Here is a 15,673-nt window from a genome sequence, read left to right as displayed (position 1 = left end):
AAACTTTCTAATATCTTTATAGCTGTCCATTAAATCTTGCAAGGGCGTCATCATATCTTCATTTTTATATTTGCAAGAGAACAAGAAAGTAATGCTAAACTATTCTGTTCAGAGAACTTTTTTACCCCTACTATTACGGCATTTGGTCAGTGCATATATATATATATATATATATATATATATATATATATATATATATATATAAGGACATGATTATCTTAAAATTACAATTTACAAAACTTTTTTTGTAATAAGGGATACAAAATGGAGATTATATTCTTTTTTCCATGGAGCTTCAAAAATTGCTTATATTTTCAGCAAAATAAATTGTTAGCAACACACATTCTTAATAGACTAGCTATGAATGTGCTGGTTAACGCATAGTTTGAGATTTTGAAAACTTCAAAGAAGTAATGTTCTAAAAGTAATATACCAGATATAGATATATAAGGATCAGAAAGGATATCTAATGTAAGACCCACATATAACGGTGTAATTAGGCAGCTGATAATATCAAAAGAGCAAAGTGTTTTTTAAAACTAATATGGTAATTGTAAACCGTGCAAATCAATAAAAACTGGACGTTTAATATTGTAGTATCTTCTATTTCGGAATAATGGGAGTGTGTAAAAGTGTCAAACATAAATTCCAAAGTTTTTGTATTATTAAGTTTGTAAATTTTATACTTTAAGCTATATATATATATATATATATATATATATATATATATATATATATATATATATATATATATATATACATATATGTGATTGTTGAGCTGGATTAAATCGGACGATATGAAATAAAATTGAGGTGGAAGGACCTGGATACTCAACGTTTCGCCCGATTTATGCGGGCTTCTTCAAGAGGGATGGCCATTGACGAGAGAGTCGGAGGATTGGGGCTATATATAATGATGGGGGAGAGCAGCGTGTTTTCCTTAGGTAAATTAGATGTCATATGTACATGTATATACATTTTATGAGAGAAAAAACTAAATTAGAGTAAACTAGTGTAGTGGATTACGATATTTTATCTTTTAGACGTAATCCACTACACTAGTTTACTCTAATTTAGTTTTTTCTCTCATAAAATGTATATACATGTACATATGACATCTAATTTACCTAAGGAAAACACGCTGCTCTCCCCCATCATTATATATAGCCCCAATCCTCCGACTCTCTCGTCAATGACCATTCCTCTTGAAGAAGCCCGCATAAATCGGGCGAAACGTTGAGTATCTAGGTCCTTCCACCTCAATTTTATTTCACATATATATATATATATATATATATATATATATATATATATATATATGTATATATATAAGACCTGTCCAAAAAATCACTAAAGAGTTTTGAACATACATAGATTCTTTATTTCGGATGATATCTTTCGGTAATATTTAGACTATCTGGCTTAGATATTAGGAAAATTACAGTAAATTCAAAATTAAATGCAAATTAAAACAATCATTGTTTATGAATAGTAAATTCTGTTAAATGTTGACCATCTTCAGCTTCGCATATTATCGATCACTAAATTTCCAGCGCGTTCTCAAGACTTGACTAGCCACCGACCTTTTCTTATGGGGATATATTAAAGAAATGTTCAAAACTCGTCCAAATTTGAAAGAAAACACCAGGAAGAAAATAAGGGAGTAAAATTGCAATCCAGAGATTCTGCAATCTGTCATGAATAATGTTTTGGAAAGAGAAATATGCGAAGATGAATATAAGTAACATTTAAAACATTATTTTTCATGAATAAAGATTGTTTGAATTTTGCATTTTTACAAAATTCTCATGGTGTTAAGAATTACATACGTATACACCTATTATATTAAAAACAGTTAACTATGTGTTAGTATGTTTCCGTCTCCAGTTACAACTTCAAAAGTACACACTTAAGTGGTTTTTATAATTAACGCAACCACCGAAAAATATCATATATATATATATTAGAAAAAAAAATCCCATTCTTTAGCTCCAAGTTATATAATTTAATGCTATAAACACGACTTTTAATGTTACAGATCAGTTAATGAGAAAGCACCTATTCAAATTATACAAGGCCAACTCCAGATTAAATTTATTGCCTCTTAACCATTGCCATTTCTCGACAAGTGAGACTAAAAGTTCTTTTGAACCGTGCGCCGGAGAGATTCTAAACTTTGTTCGGCTCTTTTGGAAGCAGTGTGAAGCCTGCTTAGTTGGTTTTACTTTTCCACGTTTGATTAAAAAAAAGGAGTGTCTTTTTTGCGGTGACAGTAAAACTTCACAATATTTGATATCTGCTATTTAGTTTTGTTTACGAGGGGCGTATTATACGTAATGCCACTGAACCACTTCCAATTATCTGATCTAGCTGAAATTTAGCATGTGCAATTATTTATATCTCTACAGGTTATGTAGCAAATTACAGCTCTGAACTAATAGTGGTGTCTGTTTTTCAGGTGTTTGAACTTAGTAAGGTGTGTTGAATGTCGAGCAATGATCCGGTTTTTGTATTTGAAAGGACGCAAACCACAGGAGGGTTTTAATGAAATAAAAGAAACTTATGGTGATAATTCCTCATCATATGACCTTGTAAAACGCTGGCATCATGAATTCAAACATGCAGGACGTCTGTGGAAACAGCTCACAGACCTGGTCGCCCCCTCCCCTCTTGCCATTAATGAGGAATCTGTCCGTCAAGTTGAGTCTGCCATTTTGGAAGATCAGTGCATTACTATTCGCCAAATAGCCCAAGATGTCAGGATTAGTCCTGGGTTTGTGGAAACTATCATTCATGACCATTTGCATATGCATAAGGTGTCTGCCAGATGGATTCCCAGGTTGCTCACACCATTTCAGAAGTGAGAACGCGTCGAGTGCTCGAGGATGACTTTGGAGATGTGCCAAGAAGATGAGTAAAAGTTTTTCCAAAGACTGATTACACAAGATGAAACCTGCGTCCATCGCTATGATCCAGAGACCAAAGCCCAGTAAATGCAGTGGAAGTACTTGGACTCATCACCTCCAAAGAAGGCAAGGGTGCAGTCCACAGTCTTCTGGTACCAGGACGGAGTAGTGATGACAGATTTCCTGGCAAAGGGTACCACAATTACAGGAGACTATTATGATTCACTTTTGAGGAAATTAAGGGAAGCTATCAAAATAAAGATCCGGGACAAGATCAGCAAAGTACACTTCCACTCCAGGACAACGCTGCGGTCCACAACTCGCATGTCACCAGATCAGAATCACGGGCGTGTGGTGATGAAATCGTTCCCCATCCTGCCTACTCTCTTGACCTTGCCCCCTTTTATTTTCACCTCTTCCCAGCCATGAAGTTGTTTTTGAAAGGAAAGCGTTTCACAGATGATGCAGCCTTGATTTCTGAAGTCATGTCGTGGTTGAAGGACCAACCTGAGGTGTTCTACAAAAACAGTATCCAGAGCTGCATCAAACGATGGGAGAAATGCATAACCGTGGGTGATTCCTATGCAAAGAAAAACTAATAACTGTGCAAAGTTTCGGTGCTCTACTGTAATGGGAAGTGGGTCAGGGGAATTACTTATTGCACGCCCCTCGTATAATCCGAGAAACCCAGAGTAGCCCTGTTAGTACGAAAGTGAGTAAGAAAAGAAAGTAAAGGTATAAAAACTATATTTTAATATATATATATATATATATATATATATATAATATAACTACTTCATTTACTCACATAAATGTAATATACGAAAGTATAGATTTATGCGTAAACTTTAAGTATTTACTTCAAAAGTGCTCAATACGTAGGTAGAGCTAGTTAGTAATTTATAAAATATATATGACGACTAAGCTACACTGAATATTCTGCGTTTCATCCACTGTAGGATTCGTCAGGCTTATGCGCAAATTTTGTGGTTGCTTTTTGTTTTTATATATGTTGAGGATTTCTGGTTAGCCAATCAGCTTTCTATTATCCACCGCGCCCCCTCCTATCAACCAATGGGCATGCATTTTATCGAACAAAGGATATGTTTTAGAACTAGGTTAGTTGTTTAAAGTAGATCTTTCCCTCTTTTTATATATATATATATATATATATATATATATATATATGAACATACCTATGTGTACACACACACATGCGCACACACATATATATATATACATATATGTGTGATCGTTTATGTATATTCATGTTTATTTAATTTATTTATTTGTTTGTTTTCTATTGTTATTGTTAGTTTTAAAGCTATTTTGTATCGCTATCCTAGGGTGAGTTTTATTTTGTGAACACAGTTGTTTGCTATTTCTCATCTACAGTTTAATAGATTTTGAGGTTCTTTAAAGTACAGGATAGCAAATTTTTCATGGAAGCATAATTTACATGGGTCGTCTAAGTGTCTGCACGTGGTAGCTTGTTTCATTATTTTCCATTCGACTACCGGCGAATGTTCGCTTTCTTTGAGTTCCCAGTATTTATTCGCTAGTGTTGTTTTTATACGGTGTTTTTTTATTTTTGAAGGTACTTTTATGGTCATAGTATCGGGTTTTAAAATCTAAGGAAGTCATGCCTATTTAATATGATTTTCTTAATGTTTTCTCCCTTGACTTTGTTGGAGTTTTTTATTATAGCTAGTCCGTCATCTCTATATAGGCCGATATCCGTAGTATCGAATATACTAAACCAGAAATAGGTAGAATTAGCAAAACTATACTTTCTAGAGTAAACAAACAAATCAAACAGGACCTAGAACTAAACCAGTGGGCAAATACTACCGAAGCAATCACCTGGTTTAAAAATATAGAAAACAAAGATAAATGTACGTTCATACAGTTTGACATCATAGACTTTTATCCCTCGATATCCGAAGAACTATTTAACATTGCCATAGAATTTGCCGAGGCATACACTGATATATCCTCAGAAGAAATCAACATCATTAAAAAATGTAGAAAATCAGTTCTAATAAATAACAATAACCAATGGATAAAAACTAAAATGAAAAATTCGTTCGATTTGGCGATGGGTGCCAGAGACTCTGCAGAGGCACCAGATCTTGTGGGATTATTCATTCTATATACCCTCACAAACATATTCGATACTACGGATATCGGCCTATATAGAGATGACGGACTAGCTATAATAAAAAACTCCAAGAAAGTCAAGGGAGAAAACTTTAAGAAAATCATACACAAAGAAATGAAAAAATTAGGCCTAAAAGCGGACGTATCAGCTAACATAAAAATAACAAACTTCCTGGACGTCACGTTAAACTTAGAAAAAACACATATAAACCATACTTAAAAGATAACGCTACTCCACTTTACGTAAACCCTAAGTCCAACCACCCACCATCAATTATAAAACACATTCCTAACTCGATCGTAAGTAGACTCAGTAATAACTCAAGCGATGAAAATGCATTTAACAGGTCAACCAATATCTACGAATCAGCCCTAAAAAATAGTGGATACAAAAACATCGATATCAAATATAAACAACAAAACACCAACAACTATAATAAAAGTAAAAATAGAAGAAAAAGAACTATAATTTGGTATACGGCCCCATACAATCAAATGTTAAAAACAAAACTTGGCAAGAAATTTCTAGATCTTATTGAAAAACACTTTCCCGCAACCAACCCCTTACACAAAATCTTCAATAAAAATACCTTGAAGTTATCTTACAGTTGTTGCGAAAATTTAGAGATGAAAATTAAAGCACATAATAACAAAATACTAAATGAAAACAATGTAAACAACAACAAAATAAACAATAAAAAAGTAGACACCATGACAGAAATAAAACCAACACTAGCAGAAATAATAATAATAATAATAATAATAATTATAACAAACCAACCCAGACAAGAACAACCACACCATAAATAATAATAATAATAATAATAATAATAATAATAATAATAATAATAATAATGATCAAGGTAAATGCAATTGTAGACACCGCACAATTTGCCCAGTCCAAAACAAATGCCTAACAAAAAGTGTAGTTTATCAAGCAACAATATTTGCGAAAGAAAACCCGAATAACAAGAAATGTTACATAGGCATGACTTCCTTAGATTTTAAAACCCGATACTATGACCATAAAAGTACCTTCAAAAATAAAAAAACACCGTATAAAAACAACACTAGCGAATAAATACTGGGAACTCAAAGAAAGCGGACATTCGCCGGTAGTCGAATGGAAAATAATGAAACAAGCTACCACGTGCAGACACTTAGACGACCCATGTAAATTATGCCTCCATGAAAAATTTGCTATCCTGTACTTTAAAGAACCTCAAAATCTATTAAACTGTAGACGAGAAATAGCAGACAACTGTGTTCACAAAATAAAACTCACCCTAGGATAGCGATACAAAATAGCTTTAAAACTAACAATAACAATAGAAAACAAACAAATAAATAAATTAAATAAACATGAATATACATAAACGATCACACATATATGTATATATATATATGTATATATATATATATGTGTGTGTGCGCATGTGTGTGTGTGTACACATAGGTATATTCATATATATATATATATAAAGAGGGAAAAGATCTACCTTAAACCACTAACCTAGTTCTAAAACATATCCTTTGTTCGATAAAATGCATGCCCATTGGCTGATAGGAGGGGGCGCGGTGGATACTAGAAAGCTGATTGGCTAACCAGAAATCCTCAACATATATAAAAACAAGAAGTAACCACAAAATTCGCGCATAAGCCTGACGAATCCTACAGTGGATGAAACGCAGAATATTCAGTGTAGCTTAGTCGTCATATATATTTTATAAATTACTATATATATATATATATATATATATATATATATGTATATATATATATATAAATATATATATATATATAATAAAGGAATACATCTTGGCTTCTCACACCCTTATGTCTTATTCATATCCACTTTTTCACATAGTTATTTTTATTAATTTTTTATTTATTTTCTTTTCGGCCACCTTTTTCCAATATAATAATAATAATAATAATAATAATAATAATAATAATAATAATAATAATAATAATAATAACAACAACAACAACAATAATAATAATAATATTAATCATAGTAATAATAATAATAATAATAATATACCTATCATTACTTCATAATTTTTATATGTCTACTCCCATCTACCCCATACACCCTTGGCATTGCCACCCCCATACTTCTCTTCGGTTCATCTTTAGCTTACACTATTAAAACCCTAGTACTATACCCCCTCCTTTGATTTCAACCCTTTACATTAATGTGCCCACTACCACTCACCATAACAAACACTTCGTTCAAGCATTGTTATTATCTAAGACACCCCATCTAAACGTATAGAAGCATAGCCTAACCCTCTCCACACCTACACATATACACAAAGGTTTAATTAGGCACCTTCTTTCAACCAAACTACCCCATATCCCTCTTGAGAAGTTAAGCGCAAAAGCTGTCCACATACATTAAACCTACTATGACAACTATGCTATATACATACATCCATTACATCATGCAAACTACAGAGAAACCATTTTTAACTCCTCCCAGCAGTCTTAATACTCTATTTCGCTCCTAATAATACTATCGCTAGACGTCGCATTCCTGTCATGTTACCTAGCACCTTCTCCACTCTTCTAAGGAGAAGCATTAGGCTTCGAAATGTCATGGCATATAGAGTTCCCACTTACCTAGCACCCCTTTATAAATGTGCACCCTATTGAATAAATGAATCAATCGATATATATTAATATATAGGTAATATCCCTTCATTTTCTTTTCTTGTTTACTTCTAAATAAGCTCCAATACAATCTTGATAAGTTTTGTATTATCCCGGCAAGTCTCACCTTAAAGATTTTATTATATTAATTTCTTAAAGCTTCCACACACACACACACACACACACACACACACACACACACACACACACACCCACCCATACATGCACATATATATATACACACACAGGTATCTATCTATCTATCTATCTATCTCTCTCTCTCTCTCTCTCTCTCTCTATATATATATATATATATATATATATATATATATATGAGCTAAATTTTATATATACCCTAACTTTCGATAGACAGCTTTTGTGTCCTATCTATAGTGTTGCAAATATATTTAATTCGAATATCAACTGCGGCCAGCCGTTCCATAGCCTTACATCTTCGCTATCATTCTAGCTGGTATTATTTCAGTGGAGTATGTTTGCTTCTTAAGCAAATTTTCCCAACATTTTTTCTCTATACATAAGCACGTTCTACTTTCATTACATTCGACGTGAAACAAATTTGGTGTACTGAATTAAAGAAGACGCCAATTATGTTGGTCTAAGTCACGTAGTATTTAGACATATTCTAAACACCGCCTCATTTCCCCCGTTGGTTAGATTCACCGTAGGTTAGATTCAGATCGACTAATTAACGCCTGGAAGTGTTTAGCGTGTATCTTTTTTTTTATTTCTGCATGTTGTATTTATAATTTGTGACAGAAAGAACAGAAAACAAGCGAAGCAGATTAATTATCTTATCGAGATTTGCCATTCCTAAGAGGTTGATTATTCTATCTCCCCAACTTATCAGCGTGCGTGTAAATTGCAAAGCGATTTTTAAATTAGTTTGTTAAAGACTTATCTTAAAATAAGCGTGTAAACCAGGAAACACATAATTTCCTTCTGACTAATTGACGAGTAAATGAATTAACTAACACAAAAAAATCAACATTTTTTAGTCGCGGGCAAGCGACTCTATAAGTCACTCAGTCGGTCTGTCGGACTGTCGGTCGGTCTGTCTGTAACACTTTTGTGTTTGGCCTTTTTGGTTAAGATCAAAGGTATATTCTTAATAGATGCTGTTCTTAGCTTTTAAAGGTTTTCTTGGACTTTTGGCCAAGATTAAAGTGTAGTAGCTGTTCCGGCAGATACTGCAAGCAAAGACTATATATGGGGGAAACTCTACATATAAAACATTGGTCAATGTGGGGGCAACCTTTCATACTAAGTGTCACTATCCAGCTCCTCTACTCTCCGGGGAGCTGGCCCCCATTTCCCCTTCACTCCTCACATTAAAAATCGGCCTTGTGCCGAATTTGCTCGGTGGGGGAGCAAATAAATACCAACCCTTAATATCAATTGTCACTATCCAGCTCCCCTACTCCCCGGGGAGTTGGTCCCCATTTCCCCTTCACTCCTCATATTAAAAATCGGCCTTGTGCCTAATTTGCTCGGCGGGGGAGCAAATAAATACGAACCTCACATATAAGACCTTGGTCAATGTAGGGGCAACCTTTCATACCAATTGTCACTATCCAGCTCCCCCACTCTCCGGGGAATTGGTCCCCATTTCCCCTTCACTTCTCACATTAAAAATCGGCCTTGTGCCTAATTTGCTTAGTGGGGGCGCAAATAAATACAGCTTTACTCGGCATTTTGGCCAAGATCAAAGTGTAGTATCTATTCCGGCAAATAATGCAAGCAAGGACAATATGTGGAACAGCCACACATATAAGACATTGGTCAATGTAGGGGCAACCCTTAATACCAATTGTCACTATACAGCTCCCCTACTTCCCGAGGGGTTTGTCCCCATTTCCCCTTCATTCATCCCATTATAAATCGGACTTGTGCCTAATTTTCTCAGTGGGAGAGCAAATAAATACAGTTTTCTTGACCTTTTCGCCAAGATCAAAGTATAGTATCTTTTCCGGCAAATACTACAAGCAAAGACCATATATGGTGGAAACCCCACGTATAAGACCTTGTTCAATGTAGGGGGCAACCCTTCATACTAATTGTCACTATCCAGCTCCCTACTCCCCGGAGAGTTTGTCCCCATTTTCCCCTTCACTCCTCCCATTAAAAATCGGCCTTGTGCCCAATTTGCTCGGTGGGGGAACAGTAAATATCCTTTTCTTGGCATTTTGGCCAAGATCAAAGTGTTGTATATGTTCTTACTACATGCTGTACTTATGTTTATAACTTTGTGATATAAAGTGGGGGATCACTTTTCTGTATTTATTTAATGTAAAATTGTCACCCACTTTACAACCGTTCAGTCTCAAAGCCATTCAAGTCATTCTCCAGATCATTCAAGTTATTTTTAAGGATTCCAGTTATTTCTTAAGCATTCAAGTCAGTCTTAAGGTCATTCAATTCATCCTTAAGTTCATTAAAGTCATTCTAATTCATTTGCTTTTTATGCATTTAAGACATTCCAGCCCATTTTTCGGTCATTTTAGTTTATCTTTAAGAATTTCATGTCAATCCTACATTCACGCATTCATTCATTACATGGGAGCACGCGACTAATGCCTATCGGCCTTGTATTTGTCAGATTTGGTCAACTCTACATCTCGGAGTTGCACAATTTCGACTTACAAGTCCTTTTCGATTGTCTGAAGAGAGCGGTTTCAATCCTACCCAAAGCCGGACAGCGGCTTAGTTGGCCAAAACGTGGGGAGACGAAAAACAACTATGGAAGGCAGTGATGACTGACAATTCAGTTAGGAGATTCAGAGTCCCTATCTCGTTGTTGTTTTTACCTGACGAAGGCTAGAGGAATAGTTGGCCGAAACGTCGTGAAACAAGAACTAAAAGATGATTGTAATAGTTCGCCATAAATAAAGGAATAAATAATACTAATCTCAATAAACATTCCAATTAATTAAATAATATATACCATTTCGGTATGGACCCGACAATTGAAGATCGGATATAAACATTAATTCAGAGGACCAAAAAGCCAACCTTGATCGCTCTTTGGGGCTCGTGGCGCGGTAGATAGAGACGGTGATTATCAAGGTTAAATGTGTCTAAAGATAGCGGTTTCAATCCTACCCAAATCCGACCAGAGGCTTAGTTAGCCAAAATGTGTTGAGTCGAAAAATGTGGTGAGAGAAAAAAAACAACCATGGAAGGCAGTGCCGACTGAGAATTCAGTAATGAGTTTGGAGTTCCTATCTCATCGCGGTTACCACCTGATGAAGGTCAGATAAATAGTCGGCCGAAACATCGTGAAACAGCAACTAAAAGATGATGATAATAATCCGAAATAAATAAATGAATGTTCCATTTGTTTTAAAACACTAACTCTCCCACTTTTCATGGAAAACCAATAAATCTTGCAGTTTTACCGATGTTTTTAGGATTAATAGGATTTTAGGATTAATAAGACGGTTGCCAGTGATGTTGAATCAACCCTTAAACGATATATAACATTACCCATACTCATTCCCTCAGCTACTTCTACAAAGTGGGCAAAAAAAGTACGGCAGTTTCGGTATTGATCACAAATTGTATAAAGCCTGCCCCCCCCCCCCCCGAAGATAAGAGGAGGATGTTCTGCTTTTTTTTGTTTAACCCACCCTGTAATGTTGCACTAAAGCAAATTTACATATACGGGTAAAGTATATCAACAAAAAGGAGATTGCTATTACCTCTAACAAGGGTGATTTTGGCCGAGCAGTGAAATGGAGCGATCGAATTTCTCTGGAATCATGTGACAAGAATACATTGCTTATTCTGTGGAAAAAAGATCGAAAAGGAAAAAGCGAAGACAGAATTTTCTATGTGAAAATGTAGAATTGAATGCAATAATCACGGAAGCAAACACCCAATGTCATCACGAAGCGAGCTGTATTGTCCCTGTGTGGAAACTTGTCGAGCACCTACCATTGTGGGGGGATGGACTTGTACGGCAACAGGTAAAGAGGAGGGAAAACGCAGTCACCAAAGGTTGGGATGAGTAAACAGCAGACGTTCTGGATTCACATGGTGAAGGAGACCATCGCAAGAGTAAAGCAGGATGAACCCGCCAATGAGATTAGTGCGTGTAGGGAGACGAACTGAACGTGTAGATGGAGATTGGTGTGCTGTTGAAGAAGAATGGGGCTACGATTGAGGACGCCTGCTGGTTGTGACGGCGAATGAATCTGCTCATATAAACCTGGCAGAACTGGATGCAATGATAAAAGGCATCCGACCTATTAACCGTGATGGTACAACTGCGAACCCCAACGATAATGCCGATAGTTCCAGAACTCCTTTACAGAACTCCAATAAAGATGAAGTCCAGCCTGATGGTATGACTGCAAACCTTAACACTGATCCCGATAGTCTCGACGCCCCTTCTGAGAGCTCCAATAATGATAAAGTAGTCTAGCCAATCCCCTTCGTAGGAATGCCCGCAACAAAGGACCACGCCCACAATGCCACATGTGTGATGTGCAGACAGGGGGGGAGTATAATATAATACTCACCGAAGTATGTGTGCATTGTGTTGCTATACGACTTAGCTTCAAGTGGGATCTGAGAGAGATTAAAGATGGCCGCCGTGGCTTTATAAGGTGTGGTTTCGTGGAATAGCACGAGATCACACTGCCTACCGCACACATATGAAAATGAAATGCACTCAGTTTTTTTTTTAATAAAACGCCTGTTGGCAGCGGTGAGGAGGACAAACGCGTGCTGGAAGTTGAGAAAGTTGTGAGGAGGAAATACAGTGACGAATTTCATCCATGTTTCTTTTGTTTCCTTTTTTTCTCTCTCAAAATACCAGCCTGTTTAACTGCAGAAGACAGCTACATTTGTTCAAACTATATTGGACAATTGCAAAACTAGAGGGGATGAGTGGGGCACGGCTGTTCGAAGCCGGACCCAATATTTTGATGGTGATCTTCACGCAGCAGACTGTGTTTACCATCAGTCAGGTAGCATCAACTTCCGTACAATGCGGAATATTCCAAGACAATTTACGTCAGCTGAATGACTAAAAGATTGAAGACTAAAGAACAGCAATCAGGATGAGGCATTCGAGAGTATTTATCCTAGGGAAAAAAGATGAAGAACAGCTGACAATATCGGACCTTGTCAATAAAATAGGAGAATACTTGTGTTGTAGAACATCCACGGCTTACGGAAATCAATGCCCCAACAAAAAGTTGTATGGGAAATCTATATACGTGACCGAAGGCCGTTGTGGTGTACAAAAACCGAGGAGACAATATTTTGTGGAAAAAAGGACGACATTTTTCATATGGGGTAAACAAGCAGACAATGATCAAGCTGATCACATAACGAATGAGCAGATAGGATGTAATGCTATTCAACCAGAAAGAGATGTCGACGATAGATTGCAAAGGCAGTCATCAATATGTCTTCTTTTAGACCGACAAGCGTTATTGGAGAAGACACAGACTTTTTTGTTCTCTCGCTGTTTCCTATAGATGTTTTCAAATGTACTGCACTTTATTTTCGCTCCGATAAGGTGAAATCTAAAGTTTATAATACCAATGTTCTCAAACAGGTGTTTGCTATAGCGTTTTTTTTTATTTGTCTCTTTTAAGAAATATATACAAGTACAACAATACAAACGAACACACAAATACACTCAGTCCAACACACACACACACACACACACACACACATATATATATATATATATTGCGCGGGTTTGAATAATGATAAAAGAACGTTTCCCACTATAACAGTATTAGTTTAATCAAAAGCGTTTCAATCACCTATTTTTTAATCAAATCGATTCATTTCTTGCTTTAGTAGGGGACAAAATAGGGCATGCTAGGAGAAAGCTTCACAAGCCTCACCGCAGTGATTTACTTCGCAATACATTCTAGTCTAAATTACACTATAGAAGACCTACTGTTGATTTTATAAAATTATAATTTAACGGTTGATTTAAAGTCTAAAATAAAAATGTCAGGAATCATAGTTTCTTTGTGATTTACACAGAAACATTAATTTTAAACGCACCACTGTCATATCAAGAATTTATATGCCGGACATTTTTGCTTGTATGGTGATACAACTTCTTAAATTGCATTCTAATGTTAGGCTGTATAAGGTGTTTACTTCCGCCAAAACACCCTGGTTATTGTTTAATCGTTTTTTTTAATTAAAAATAATCCATACTAATTGTAGACATTCCTATACAAAACCTCTGTTAGACCACTGCCGGATACATACAGTATATTTTTGTGAAATTTCATCAAAATCGACACAACCATGTCGGAGTCCATAGGAAACGACCTCGCACACACATATACACACAAAGCTCCTTGTATATATTAGTATGTATATTTTAATATATGTGTATATAATTACATATATACGATTACATACATACATACATACATGATGATTGCAACGTCTTGTCAGACGAGTGCCACTCCCTCAGACATTTAAAATCCATGAGCCCAAATGCCTGAGGGAGTACCTATACACATATGATGTTACAGAGTCTTAGCTTTGTACGACAGCTAAGTCTCTCTCTCTCTCTCGGTTCCAAATGTTGAGATCCAGCAACAAGCAAGAGCAAGATAGCCAGCAACAAATTAAACTGCAGACCAGCTTAATGCGGGTAATGGTCTTCCGCTTTATAGTTTTTTAAATCAGAGATTTGCTTCTCCTAGAAAGGTTGCCTTCACCACGGCTTACGGGAGCCCTCTCCACCCCAATATACATATACACACACAAATATACACGGTGCTAGTTGGCCGTTGACCCAGAAAAAGAGTTCATTCGCCCTTTGGAAGGTCTTGTTTTTAATCCTTCAGGGAGACTAGCCGCCCTCCTCACCAAACAAGTCTGGTGGGGGAACCAGTTTAGTCGCCGGTGACCCAACCATGAGGCAGGTAGTACTGGGTTAGATGGTACCAGTAGCAGATGACATGACCTGACATACATAGATACATACATACATACGTATGTATATATAATATTTAAATTTATCATACTGCTTCGATCACACATCATATCATTAATAGAAGAAAATGGAATTAAAACCGAACTTTCCGGTGTTTAATAGAAACAATAAATAATATTAATAATACTAAATCCACAAGGTCGATCCGATACACTTATATGAATTCATGAGGGCATGCGTTACTAATAAGTAATATATATATATATACACATATTTATTTCCTATTATGTGAAACTACGAAATATTGCAATTCCAATGCAAATATTTAAAATAAACGTTTTTACGTAATATTTACAAACACCGGATTTATTCTTTTATGGTCGTAAAATGTTTTCGTTTGGAAATAGATAAATAGTTTTTTTTTTAATTAAGACGCCATGTATATAGTCTTCAAGTAGTGTATTGTAATTTAATTTAAAATGTTTTCAATTGGCCGTGTATCATACGAGGCATTCTATGTTTAAATTAAAAAAAAATATTTCTGTTTATAAAATTTTTCTTCTGATTCCTGTTAATTAAACCTTTTTTTTTCTATGAGTAACAATGAAGAATTATTCGATACGTTTAAGGCGTTTAAAAACCTTGCAGTGCAGGTGTAAGTTATGAAGATACATGTGTTCATATCTTGACATACATATCTCCTTAGTCTGAGCATTTAAATGTGTTGGTAATTTTAATATATTATTTTATTTCAATTTACGAGCTTTCAATTTCTAGAGAAACGAACTTCTTGATAATACTTCTTTGGAGAAGGAAATCTTTATGAATAAAGATGCCGCCAACAACGCCTTCCGGGCATTTGTCAGCTACCAATTGGAACTTTATCCAAGTAAAATCGCACCAGACTCGGCATGAAGCTACTTGATGTAAGGACCTAAAATACAACCTGAAAGGCAAACACTAGCAACAATAAATGTTGGTAAATTACGAGCTAGAAAATAGCAATTC

The 15,673-nt window shown here is 35.6% G+C and overlaps 1 protein-coding gene across 1 annotated transcript in view; it reads right to left on the bottom strand.

The window, feature by feature from the left end:
- The window catches only part of LOC145286504 (neuropeptide SIFamide receptor-like), a 164,099-nt gene extending 152,155 nt beyond the window's left edge, over nucleotides 1-11,944 (bottom strand). The window contains exon 1 of the mRNA XM_080135404.1: nucleotides 11,851-11,944. Coding sequence (XP_079991530.1) covers nucleotides 11,851-11,944 — 94 coding nt within the window. The remainder of the gene's footprint in view (nucleotides 1-11,850) is intronic.
- Between the last annotated feature and the right edge of the window lie 3,729 nt (nucleotides 11,945-15,673).

Source organism: Euprymna scolopes, chromosome 10, assembly GCF_053919585.1.
Source record: "Euprymna scolopes isolate OS-2025 chromosome 10, ASM5391958v1, whole genome shotgun sequence".
In the NCBI taxonomy this organism is placed as follows: domain Eukaryota; kingdom Metazoa; phylum Mollusca; class Cephalopoda; order Sepiida; family Sepiolidae; genus Euprymna; species Euprymna scolopes.
This window is presented reverse-complemented; position numbering and strand designations above follow the sequence as displayed.